Source organism: Platalea leucorodia, assembly GCF_965183815.1.
Source record: "Platalea leucorodia genome assembly, chromosome: 1".
Lineage (NCBI taxonomy): Eukaryota > Metazoa > Chordata > Aves > Pelecaniformes > Threskiornithidae > Platalea > Platalea leucorodia.
The window spans coordinates 133,707,636-133,721,591 of NC_138823.1; the positions used below are offsets into that span (position 1 = coordinate 133,707,636).

The window sequence follows — 13,956 nt, forward strand, 5'->3', positions numbered from 1 at the left end:
TTTCTAACCTGTGTATTTTTGCCCCTTTTTCCAGACACATTCTTTCTCCTAAATCACTAGCCTCTTCCTCCAGTGTCTCACACAAATTCAAAGTCTTAATTGTATGTTTGGTTTTTTGTGGGTTTTTTTGTTTTTGGTTTTTTTTTTGTTTTGTTTTTGGGTTTTTTTTTGTTTTTTTGTTTTTGTTTTTTTTTGGGGGGGGGGGGGGGGAGGGAAGCCTACTGCTGCAAAAAATTACCAAAGAAAAGGCAAGCAGAAGTGACTTCTCTGAAGATAAGTTGTCTTAACTTGTCTTTAAACATAGTAAGGACAATGGATCTGCCTTTTGAAAGAGTAGGTTTCATACTGTATATACTATCCGAATTCAGTGAGAAAGAAAGTTTGGAAAGAAATAGAATAAACACGAGCATTAAACGCAAGATACTCATTTAACTTCTAACAATGCCAAAAGTGACAACCTAAGAAAACTACAATTTTTTCAGTAAACGAATTTAAGTATTAATTATTACTGTCTTATACTTACCACCACTAATTTGCAATACGTTGACACAGTTTGAGTGTGATGTATACAATGTCATAGAAATGTATGCCTAAAAGGGACTTCAAGAGCAATTAGTCTGTTCCTGCCCCAAGACAAGGTCTGCTATACCTATGCCATTTCCAAGAGACATTTTTTTAGCCCTCCCTGAAAGATTTTTTAAAAAGGAAGAGCCTGTCACCTCCCCTAGCAATCTATTCTAACAATTCATTATGCTTGACATAAAGTGGTTTTCCCAGTCATCAGCCTTGAACCTTCTGCACTTTAAATTAAGTTCATTATGTTCTGGATGTAGAGAACAGCCTATTTCCTTCCTGTATGCAGAAGTTTTTTTACAGATTTGAACAGTTATGTCCGTTTTCTTTCTTTTCTTCTTCAGCCTCAATAACCATCAACGAATTCTCTTTCCTGAGGTGTAATGCTTACCTGGGCACAATACTCCATTGAAGGCCTTATCCAGGGTGATTAAAATGAAGGATTTCTCCTTGTGCCTTTCAGGGCAATCACCTGTTTGAACATCTTACATACTTACCTCTTTCTTAATAACATGACATCATTGACTCAGGCTCTACATATGACAACTCCTAAATCATATTTTTAAGAACTGCTTCTAACCAATTGTTCTCTATCTTACATTTTAATTATTCATGCTTAAGAATAATACATACTGCTGCAGAAACACACTCCAACCCCCCAGGCTGACTATATGCTGCACTGGATGTAGAGCCCGGATGCATCTGCCATCCCCAAGATTCTCCATGCCTTGCCCAGTCAAGTGCAAATACAGAATGACAGTGAGCAGGGAATCTCTCTGTTTCTTTGAATTACATTTTAGGTCTGGCCTTAGCTATGGGTTGACTTCTGGAAAGCACCTGTATTCAGAACATCATTAAAATGAGAATAGAATCGAAGAACTCCAAGTCTGCAGCTGAAATAGCCCACAAAGTTACATTTATTTCAAAATAATGTATTGCCAAAATACTGTTAGTCGGTATTCCACGTCATTCAATTCACAAATAGATTACCGAGATATAAAGTATAATTTAAGCAATGCACAAACCTGTTTTTTTTAAATAATAAATGAAGAACAGTTTTATATGTATAGGTACTGACCTTGAACATGGATTCTAACCCTGAACAGTCATGAAATCCTACACAAAGAACTGAGGCAAGACGTCTGTCAAGATCCACTGTTTTGGCTTTAAATTCAGTATAATAATCTTCAAACTCCTGTAATGTCAAAAAAAAAAAAATTATAAAATGCGTGACTTTCCAACAGGAAGAAAAGCTAATAGGCAGTATGGCTGTGCTAAACACATAGCTCATTTCTATCATTAAACAAACTTCTGAGATTTTTGTATTTCAGGCTTTTCAGTAATACTTTAACTGATAAGCAATGATCAATGCTATTAACAGTCATGCTTTTGCTTTGTTTTTTTTTTTTACAGAAACTGAGTTAATAACTGAAGCATTTTCTTAGCAATACAGATTATTTTTAAATAACAGTGCAAGATCAATATGTGTGTGTACCCATGATACAGATATTCAAGGAAAGGAAATTATTAAAATATTTGGTTAAGGAAGCTTGATAAGAGAGACAGCCATCTATGCCAGGTAATATTACTCTCTACTTTCATGCTGACACTACTAACCCTCCCATTAAACAAAGAACTTCTCAACAAGTTTTTACAAGTCCAAATTATCTCTGCATGTTATAATTAAGTAGGATATTATGAGCATCAGACTTCAGCTACTCAGATGTTTGAAGTCAACTCACTAAGTAAACAGCATCTTTTGACTCTGACTAATTGTTACATTTAATTAGATTATCTTAAGATTCCGCAGCTACCACGTGTATTAGGCAACAGAACTACAGTCATTTTCTATAGCACAGCTGTACTTTCTTAATACTCAAGGTAATTAACCACATTCACAGATGAGGACTTTTGGAAAAATAATACCAGAACAGAAAACACAGGTGCATATTAATGCACATTCATGCTGGCTCTAAAGGGAGAGCTCCAGCACCTTCTGCTTTGTCCTGTTAGCAACACAAACAGTAACATGTACAAGTAAAGCTACACTTGTTCCTTTGTTAAATATGTTAAACATTGATCGCCTCTGAGAAAATATTCTTCTTTACAACTTGGCTAAATCTCTTTACTGTGGCAAGCCACTTGGAAAAAATGAAATAGAAGTACCAGTAGCCAAACTGGACAGTTAAATAAAACTCAATTTGATATGCCTTTCCAAAGAGATTAACTCGTTTATTTAAGAACCTTCTTCCTTTCTAATCCCCTCCCCCCCAACTAATGTGATTTTGTTTGGTTGGTTTTTAAACACACTGCACAAAACCACACATATATACCCAAAACACATGACAGATGAACTATATGAACTTCTTAGTAGCCAATTAAAAAATTCAGATTTAGTTCTGTGACTGGGTGTGATATGTATTTAATATACCTATATTTAACACACCAAAAGTCCACTTAAGACAATCAGTCTGAGAAGCCCATATCTGTGCCCTGAAACCTAAGTATCCTTTGGTCCTCTGTTGCTCTGTTCTGGATTTGGGGCAATGGCATCCACATATTAACCAAACATACTGCACACTGCCTATTCAGAAGCATGTAAAATTTGTTCTTGGAAATACCTGGCCACTATTCATATATCATACACTGAATAACATGAACCTTGACGCTTCTGACAAATAAATTAGTTTTAAGATGACAGCTATTGTTTGATAAAGCTCTTGATTAGTATTGTCAAACCCAAAGGCGAACAGTTTCTGAAAAACCTGAAAAAAAAATTAGTGATGACAGTAAAAACAGCACAGTAATTGGTGCTCGGTATTCCACTTGTACTACTTCTGTCAACACTAAGCCTGCATACTTGAGTAAGAGTGGCTCAAACTTGAAAACTAACACTCGTTGGCTATGCTTTACTTGGTAATAAGCTGGAAAGTCAACAAGTTTACAGCGCAGAGTGATCGTTCAGAAACGTGCTAAAAGGTTGCTTTTGTCCTGAGTCAGTCGGGCCGCTAAGGACTCACTGCCTTAAAAATGGATCAGCTCAAACCATCTTACAGTCTATGTCTGGCCAAATATGATAATTGCTGTACTTTACCTAGCAGCTTAAAACTGTTATTCATGCATCTCACCACCATTTACATTTAATATACTAAGTATGCAGGGAATCTTTCGTAGAGGCAAAGGCAAACCAGACAAACTACATACAGGCCTGAGAAAGAGTGTCTTGAAACCACATCTCCCACAGACAAGGATGCTTCAGAGCATCAGTACAGAGTACAGAGAGTACAGCATAGTAAGTCTTGACCTTAAGACATGGGAAGCTTTGCTATGGATTTTAAAGCAGCACCAGAATTTTACCCCAAAGACATAAACGACTCTGCAAGGTTTCTGCATGAATTAAACTTGTACCATTCATTTAGTTCAAGTCTGGTTTACGACCATTCTTCTGGATTTTTAATTACCTAGATTACGCCACATATTTGCAAGAAAAAACAGCACACATACACACAGATTATATTTCCTACCACATTGAATACAAAATTTCTATATTCTGCTAATAATTATATTAATATATATTATTTTAATTGTGACAACTTTAAAATTTGGGTCTGTTTCAGAAAATTTGCCTGTTAAAATAACACCTTACCCAAAATACATGCTCCTTACGTGCAGGGCACTCTCTCTCCTTAACGTGCTGCCAAAAATACCATGCAGCAGGTGCGAGCTCCCGAACACCAGCAAAGCTTACACCCACCGGGAGGCTGAACCCATCTCCTCATTGTCTGCACCTGTGCAAACCCAGTAAGGCTTGTGGGTACACAGGTGCAGAAGCATGGGGAAATGGCAGAGACACAGCTAGGAGAATTAGCTGGCCAGAGGATTTTGGGGGAGGAATGGGTGGGTGTAAGTGTAAAAAAAAACCAAATTGGTCATCCAATAGAGAATAAGAATTTCATTTAAATGAAGTTCAGTTAGGAAAGAGATTAGAAAAAGTATGTTTTTAATGTAGATTATTTGAGGTGATTGAATCCCGCTTGTCATGGCCACCTTTTGAATCAGGACAGCAAAGAAGAGTGTCATCATGGCATCCATTAAATCTGCAGCTGGGGCTGGGGCTGCCTTACCTCCCCTGGCTGGGGCACGCACCTGCGAGGGGGCAGACCTGGGTTCACTAGCTTCCTCACCTCAAGAGGAATTTAATCAATACCTCCCCACTGCCAAAGAGTACCCTGCTCCACAAAGCTACAAGGTAAAAAAGGAAGAAGAGAGGGAATTTGGCTGCCGTTCTGCCAGCCGTGCCAGGTGGAGCAGCCCAGCGGCTGGGGCACTCGCCGGGCGGCTCGGCTCTCCTCCCCGCGCGTGGCTGCCCAGCGCAAACGCTGAAAGCATCCCGTGCACCGGGACCAGAGCCCACTCCAAAGGCAGCCGAGTGCTCTAGCCAGCAGGCAGCAAAGCCAACTACATAACACGATAGGGTACTTCTTTATTTGAATTGATGTTAAAAGTGGATTAAATCCTTCAGAAAGCACCGTTTTCCAAGTTTACAGATACATATAGCTATGAATTAACACCAGAATCTTGAAAATGACAAAAAAAAAAAAAAGTGCCTATAAAAATAACAGTAATAAGAATTCTTTCTGTTTTTTCAGATATAAGTACCATGACTGTTAGTGAGCATAGTGTTAGGAATTATTTTAGCTATTATTGCAAGACATCACTGTATACCAACATTTTAAAAACCTTCTCTATTTCTCAAGTAGAATCAACTGATTTATTATTTATAGCAGAACTCTACAAAAATGACATCCTAATAGGGAAAAAAGCTTACAGAACTGACAGTCAGTTCTGTATACTGTATGTCAATAATTAACTTTTTTTTCTTTTTTTAATTTTGGGCAATGTTGGTGAGGGATTTTGTTTCACTTTATCAAATTTCACTATATTCACTTTATAAAAATTTATTTTATTCACTTAAATTTATTTTATCCACTCAGATTCCTTGGTGAGAGCCATCTGAATGCTTCTCCACCTGTGGCACTTCTAAATAATTCAGTCATCTGATCAGGAGAAAGCATCCAGAAATCTTTTCTTAAGAAAATTAATTTCTAGGTTAAGAAGAAGTGGTAGACACTGAACCCAGCTGTGTTGGAAGCCTATTTCATGCCTAGTTCCAATCAGTACTATAAAATTCCCAGTTTCACAACCTCCAAGTTCACAGATACTTTTAAATAAACAAGGAAATAACAGCACAAATGCCTATGCACAGGGTGCAATATTACCATGTCACTGTAATGTGAAGGACCGTATGTTCTCTTTCAGAAAACTTCACAGTTTTCCAGAAACTCTTCATTCATTCTGCAAGGCCTGCTCACTGAAAATTTTTCCCTTGATTCCACCAAACTCCAGCTTTTCCAGCTTCTGAAACTCCAACATGTTAATGAAAATTTCCTAGATCAGATGAATAAAAATTAATTAACTGTATGCTTCTACAAAAAACAGTCAACAAACCTGGTGTTTGAGATGTTTTTTGCCTCATTTGACCTTCTCTCTTCTGGTTTGGCAGAATGAGAAGTTAAAATCTGTGCCATCTTAAATAATTAATATGAAAAAAAATGGGGAGGAGCAACAGGTAATTCCAGCAAGGCTTTATCCTGGTTCAGTCACTTATAGGATTAAAACACAAGTGGAAATGAATTGTCCCATAGAACATAGAAATTTAACTCCATTTTAATTTTATTAGATTAAGTTAAAAAAGGCCTAGAAAAAGAACAGCAAGCCCTACTAAACACATACTTTCATGTATCAACACATGATTTATTATCATAACACAAAATGTTGCTATGAAAATTAAACATCAATCTTTCTCAGAGGAGTAAAATTGAACCTACTTTAGCCTCCTTTGTAACATGTGCCAAATTAATTTCTATGGTCTCTGATTTCACTTGAATGAAGTAATTGTTTTATGCCCCAAAGTGATGAAAATAACTGGTTCCTTGTGCGTTTAGAAATGTGCAACACCTATTCTCTCCGGGAACAAACCAGTTGCGGGTTCCCCAGGCGGTCTCCTGCTGGACTGCAGATCCCTAGGCTCAGTATTACAATCTACAAAGACTTAGCTGCCACCTCACCCCGAAGGGACCTGCTTGCACAGGACTGGGCTCTCTGTGGGACCAACTGATTGTCAAGAACCAAGGCTGTCAGCAAGAGTTAGGTCATGTGCCGTGTCTGTACGTGATGCTCCTGATGGGGCCAAGCAGCCACGCTTGCAAAACTGCTGGCACAGGATGCTGCTCCTAAGCATCTACAACTGCCCCCTGGCCAGAGCACCTCGACCTGTCCGTCTGTCAAGGGACAGCCAAGAGCCAATGCATTCACCCCAAATCCCTTTCAGAGATTGCTGTGGTAAGCACTGTGAGACACCGTAAGACTGGATTTCTTACTCTCTGATAGTATTTCAAAGGGGTGGGATGGAGAAGCACACTAGCTAAATAATTGCAGAGCTAAAGTACATCATTTTCCAGCTCAGATCCCAAAAGTTAATCTCCCACTTCCCAGAAGGGCATCCTAATCAGCAGCCAGTCTAGACTCCCACTGCAACTGCTTCCAGGCTCACAAAAGCATAAAAAAGGCCCCAGGAGCAGGAACCAGGAGCTATGACTGCGCCCATCTTACACAACTACCCTAACCACAGTATTATAAAAATATTCTACGCTCCTTTCCTGACCTCAGATTTTTCATCTTTTCTTGCTTTTTGGCACAGATTTAAAAGGAGAGGTGAAGAGTATTCTGTTTCATCTAAACTAGACTAAAACACCACATTTTTTCTGGCTATAAACAGATGACTCCTTCTCAGTTCCTAGAAAAAAACAGATGCAGGTGCCATGCTCAGGAGAAAGTCCCAGCCATGGGCTGCATATGAAGAGTAGCACTTTATTCAAGCAACTTTCAAAACACTGGGAAGGGCTGGATTTAGGAAACATGTTTGTCATTTTTCTTACTGCTAATACTAGTCTGCTCCTTGCACTGCATGCAATGTTTGCATCCTACTCAACACTCCTAACTCTTCCTATGCACTGTAATTTTGCATTCTGGATATTAGAAACCTGAGTCTTGCTGTCTGTATAGCTGAGAATAGCCCCTATTTCTCAGATACTATATTTGTTCAGCAACATAGATGATACACAATACCTCAGTCTTCAGTATGCAGTTGAGGAACATACCAACTCTGGAAAACAACGTCTCAGATCTGAAATCCCATGGTTTAAATTGCTTGCCACAGGCAAAGTAACTCTCCAATCTGTTTCTGTGACTAAAGAATGAATTCTTAAAGCTTTTAAGGTAGTTTTAGATATTTTTACATGCTCCAATGCTTCTTCAGTTTCTCCTTTGAAAAGATTTTCTGGTGAAAGATACAACCTAGACTAGAATGTAAACAAATTAACAGCAAAAGATAAAATTTTTTAAAAGTAACTTTTTAAAATGCAGTCATGACATCCGTCATAGAGTTACTTTCCACTTTACATATGAACACAAAAAATACTACATATTATCTTTTAAAATTGTTCTCTCTAACTATTGTAGTTTGTCAATTATCTCATAATACAACTCTCACTTTTGAGATGCTCCAAAAGTATGCTCAACCTGTTACAAATCCCACCAGCTAGACTGACCCTTATGTATCATCCTTTGCACAGTGAACATTTGGGAAATAACAGAGTAAAGGGACTTTTTTTCCCCAGTAAAAGTGATATTGGAAACATGTTCACCTGTTTGCCATAACACCTCCATAGTCTTTGGGTACTAATCCTCATGTAGCATAGTTGTGCCAGCACATACAAAAGTGCTAACACAAGACCTTCTAGCTTTTTTCATTTATTAAATTAGCAGAATGCGGCTTCCCCCAAATCCAGAATCAAGCTTAGGACACGTATGCCCTAATACATGTATGTATATTCTAGACAGTATCATGAATAACTTGAAAGAGAACAGGATCCATGAAAAACACTGCACGTAATAAGATTGGGGGTGAAGAAGGAATGGGGATGGGACTATAGATTGATTTTTGCTGTTCTTACCTCATCGGTTTATCCCAAACTGGTATAACTCACATTTATTACAGATTCACATAAAACACATGATTTTAATTTCTTTAAGTAATGCAATGCAAATAGAGTTGGCAGGGGAGGGGTGGGGGGAAATAAAAACCTTCTCCTGGTTGTAGTTCTCACTCCGTTTCCCCCCTGCCATATTCTTCTAGTTCACATTGCCACCCCTCCTAGGTACTTCTTGCCCTCTCCCAGCCTTGCAAACTAAGAATTATATATGGCTCCATCCAAACCTTTTGGCACCACTTCAAAACCTGCTATTTTGGGCTGAGATCAGAATGCACAGGCTCTGTCCTTCATCAGTGCTTGCCTTCTAACAGAGAGCAATAATTTGCCAGGCACTCAGATTAATTTCAATGAAAATTTTATGTTAGCCTGTTAATGTCCAGCTTAAACACATGAGGAAGAAGATGGTGCACAGTCAAAGAAGTGGCAAATGAGCCCTTGTCATATATAACAGATGTCTGACAAAGTAAAAATAAACAGGAGATCTGATAGCATAGTGCTGTGTGACATGGGAAACTGATTTCTTCAGATTGAGTTTCTTTTCCAAGCAAATCTAAGCACAAATCTAAGCATCCAGGTCCCACTCTGCCAGAGAGAGGATTTCTCCAGTGCACAGATGTTCACACCGCAGTTTTTTCCCCTGGAAAAAGAGTGAAGTACCCTGTACCCACTCACCACTTCAGTAGTGCTGTAAGTCTGTAACAGGGAGAGCAGATTTACTGCCCCAGGTGCTCTCAGGAGGCTCCTGCTCAGTGACAGCCCTGCCAAGCCTCCTCCTGCTTCTGTAAGCATGACCCGGGGAGTTGTTTCTTGCTGGAGAAGAGAATCTGGTTGCTTGTCTCACTCCCCGGTCACAGGTCACCCTGGAAGCTGCACACTTGTCCCCTCAGGCCAGGGAAGTCAGGGAGGCTGCCTGCCTGCTGGCCCTAAGGGAGGATTGTGGTGGCCATTTAGAAAGTACAACAGGCCGGCTTTGAAGGGAATTCTCCTGTTTCTTGACCAACAGAAATACCTTTAGAACAGTGAATCCTACAGAATGACTTTGCTTGCCAACATTTAGAAGTTCTCATATTCCCACCAAAACAGTGGTTTTCAGTTGAAGCATGGGGAAAGCTTACTGATGACAGAAAATGCATCAAGGTGGCTCATTCACAGCTTTTTTGCAAATGCTGTATTTTCCTGATTTGCATAGCTCTTACCAGCATTTTGCAATTCCTGAAAGGAAATACCTACTAAGAAAAGAGGCAGCAAACTTATACCAAAGGGAGGAGGGCAAGGAGCATCAATCCAACCTGAAAACGTTACATGGCTTCTGAAGAATAGTTTTCTTTCACTAGGCAAGAAACACATTTCATTCTTAAATACACAGTATGTGAATGGTACAGCTGATGCCTATTCAGTTCAATTTCAAATTTAATAATCTAATACTGGTTGAAAGTATGTATAATGTAATTATGGTGTTTATTAGACAACTAACAGACAGATTAAACCCATGTCTTTGTTATTGGCATACTGCACAGCAATTAACATTTATTTATTAGGTACTTAGGTGGTTTACTACCCTTACTTGAAGCTACCTGGTCAATAAGCAGATTGCAAAATTCCTGCAGCAGAATTACTATTCGTGCATGCATGCTGTAGAATTCGGATTGGCTCCATATCAGGCAGATGGTGTGAAATAAAGGTGGAATTAAATTACAGATCTTTGGGAATTCCATCTCCTGAAAGAGCTGAATGTATTTTTCCAGTGGTCTCAGATACAGATCAATATCTTGGGCTTCTACAAGTGCGGTAAAAACATAAAAGGGAACGATGCTACAGCTTAAGAGATGACCATTTCCAAATTAACCTAGCCTCAATGAAGAATCCAAAGTTATCCTGTACTTATTTAAAAGAGAAAGATATGCAGGTTTTAGTGGCATGTTACAGCCAAAGATTGCTTATGAAACTGCACACAGGCTCTGCAAGTGGATAGGATGGTTCCCATTCCACTGCTGGTAGTTAAGGATGCTTAACAACTTTCTATAATCAGTCTGTTGTTCCTCCCACTGCTGCCGACCGGACTGAGGAGAAGCAGGAATCATTGCAGATACCCAGGTCATTGAAATGTGAAATTCTACCTTGGAATGAAAGAAAAAAAAAAAAAATCTGAAGCCTGCAATTATTTTAAAGAGACAGGCCAGGTCTGATCACAAAAGGTCAAACGACAATCAGTTAATATTCCTGACTGATCTGGCACCAAGAGGAAAGGGCATCTTGACATTCTGGAAAGGGCTTCTGCACCTTCTAGTGTTATGTTCAATGGCTTGGTGTTTTTCGTCAAAGGGGAAGAGGACTCCATGTTTGCTTCAAGCTAGATGTTTAACAAACACTGACAACTTATTTCTTTTCATAGACTGTAGAAGCTTGTGCTATTTTGCCCTTCAGCAGAAGGCACAGCAGGCATGTTCTGGGCTGCTTCTGGCATGGGATGACATAGGAAGGATTCAGACTCATACAAGCAGTTAGCTTTGGGCTCTGTTGAACATAGATAAAGTCTGTTCTTTTACTGCTCAAAACTTTTATTAAAGTGAAAGTTGTAGAGCAATGCCAGCCTCTACAGGTGGCAAGGTCCTGGTGAATAATGTGCTTCCATTGCCTGGAGGGTACTCCACACAGCTCTGGCCTCAAAAGTTCAGAAGAGACCTGAAAACCTGAAAATTTTTGCACTCTGTCACTGCAGACTATTTGCTAGCTAAAGGCACTTGATGAACTATAGAAGTATCAATCCTTTCTTCTAGTCATACATCAACATAAAAACTGCTTAAATATATTTCAATTCACTAATATAAAATTATTGCCCCCATCAAGAAACCAAAATTTTAACACTGGGATTAAAAAAAAAAGGAAGAAAATATGTAAACATGTGAGTACTTTAAAGTTTTATTTCAAAACTTTAAGAGTGATCTTTAACCATGAGTAAAATAGGCAAGACAATACTTGTGAGTGTGAGCTGCTTGCAGAGCTAGTATCTCCTAAACTGAATTACATTATAGAAGAAGCTGGCATTTTATTATATTCCATTAAATTTTCATTTTATATACAAAGTAGTATATTAGCTAAATGTTTCTTTATTGCTAACTGCCTTATTTAATTTCCTTTAGCAGTAGAATTTATCTATCAACAGACTTACTGCAGCTCAAGAATCAAAAACGATGCTGAAAAAATGCACATACTAATTGATTTTGCTACTGCTGTATCTCTCACCTATTTTTATGACAGGCAAACTATCCACATAAAGTTTAAAAAACCCCAAATAATGAGCCAGCTCAGCACACAAAGGAGGTTGATTTAACATGTATATGCCCCTGCAGCCCTGATATAGCTCACCATCATGACTTATGTCAAGACAAATCATAGATTATTCTGGAATACACACATATAAGCACAGACAAAATATACATCTCATTCACTCTACCCTTACCATCTTCTACTTCCTTGAAAATGTCCTGAGAAGCAGAATAATAGCTGCTTTCTTTGGCTTTTAAGACCTTAATAAGTTTTTGAACAACAGGACTCTGAAGCTGTAATTTAGCAAAGAAGAAAGCAAGCAATTAAAGATCATGGTCACCTGTCGAAAGGGCAGAAGGGAGAATTCAGGCAACTTACTTACAGTTGCACTCAGAGAATTAATGAATAACTATGTCTCAGGTCTACTAGTAGATAAAGGCTGATCCATGCCAGCTGAAATCCATGGAAAGGCCCCAAAAGCTTTCAGTGAGGAATGAACTCGGCTTTTCCTAATTTTCACTTACCTGACATGGCAACATCACTAACAAGAAGCACAGAAGAAGCAGAGGATTAAACACACCTCCCAACAACATTTCATATTTGGACTAATACTAACTTTGCATATCTTTTTCAATTAAAAAGAGCTGTTTCACTTGTAACAAGCTATGATTATTATCATTAAACAACAGTATCGGTTTTATAGCCAAAGTTGGCAATAATTTCCCAAATAAAAACTTTGTTCTCAACCTCATTTTCTCCAGTTTGAGAACTGTCATGGGAAGAAATTTAGAAGAGATGGACAAGAACAACAGAATTCCTTACAGCTACATAGCCCTTCATCACTAACTTTCACTGTCCTCTAATGTTCAACTCTGTTTTTCTCTGGTAACTTATGCAAAGTCTGATAGGTGTCACATTTTTCAGAGTGCATGGGGAAAGGCAAACCAAAAGAAAATTCTCCTTGATGTTTACAATAATATCTGAAATCACTTACTTGCTTATTTGTATATAAAAGATTGTCTTTTCTTGTTTTCCAGAAGTTCAGCTCAGTTTGGGGGTCTGGATGAAAGCCACGCAGAAGAAGTTCAGCAGAATCCCTATCCATGATGTCATGAATCTGATGTGACCACCGAATAACCATTGATTCGATGGCACGTAGTACTGCCCTGGAATGAGGATCTTGTCTGCAAAATACGAAAAAATCCCCTGAATTTCAAGCAAGTACTGTACCGTGATAGTACAGAGCTCTTCTCCCCTTACTTCCCTTTACATTTAAGGATGAACAACACTGAAATTTGGAATTTAGTTCTGATAAGAGGAAAATCATAAGAAAAAACCCTGAAGACAGAGCTAAAAAGGCCATTTATGAAGACACAGATCACACTTCCGGACATATTCACTATTCAGAACCACAGCCAAACACCCTCTCAGAAATTATTGGCAGCAGATCCTTTGAATGGTTCCTTGCAATTATTCCAGATATGAAAAATCTGCTTTTTACTGTTTAATTTTCTAATAAGTAAGTTACGTGGTAATTTGGTGTTTGAACGAATGCTGATAGTTAACATAAATATTAAATAGATTTAGTTTAATATATTTTTATTACACTTTGCCAGTGTTTACAAAAAGAGGAAGTAACTATACAGAGCAAAGCATTTTAATAAAATATTAACAGAACATTAAAGTTTACATTCTCCCTTTCACACTCTATTTTTTCCCCTTCAGTCCTTTCATTTAAGCTAATTCATCTGTTGTGCCTCAGTTTTATTGCCAAACTTACTTACACTATTCTGCCTGGCACACCTGCTTCACTGCCATGACATACAGCAAGGAGCTGACCCTGAGCAGGGCATTCAAAACCATTTATTATTGACAGGATTATAAATCTTCACTTACCCAACAACTGACTATCAATCATCTCTGTACACAGTCAGTCCTAACTGAAATCAAGCCTTTCATTTACTTAAATTGTGAGTTCTCTGGGACATGGCTCGTATCATTG

The 13,956-nt window shown here is 38.4% G+C and overlaps 1 protein-coding gene across 1 annotated transcript in view; it reads right to left on the reverse strand.

Moving 5' to 3' along the window:
- DNAH11 (dynein axonemal heavy chain 11) overlaps nt 1-13,095 on the reverse strand; it is a gene marked incomplete at both ends in the record, with an annotated part of 151,645 nt that extends 138,550 nt beyond the window's left edge. Inside the window, 4 exon segments of the mRNA XM_082329513.1 lie at nt 1,652-1,768; nt 10,262-10,464; nt 12,148-12,247; nt 12,949-13,095. Coding sequence (XP_082185639.1) covers nt 1,652-1,768; nt 10,262-10,464; nt 12,148-12,247; nt 12,949-13,095 — 567 coding nt within the window.
- Between the last annotated feature and the right edge of the window lie 861 nt (nt 13,096-13,956).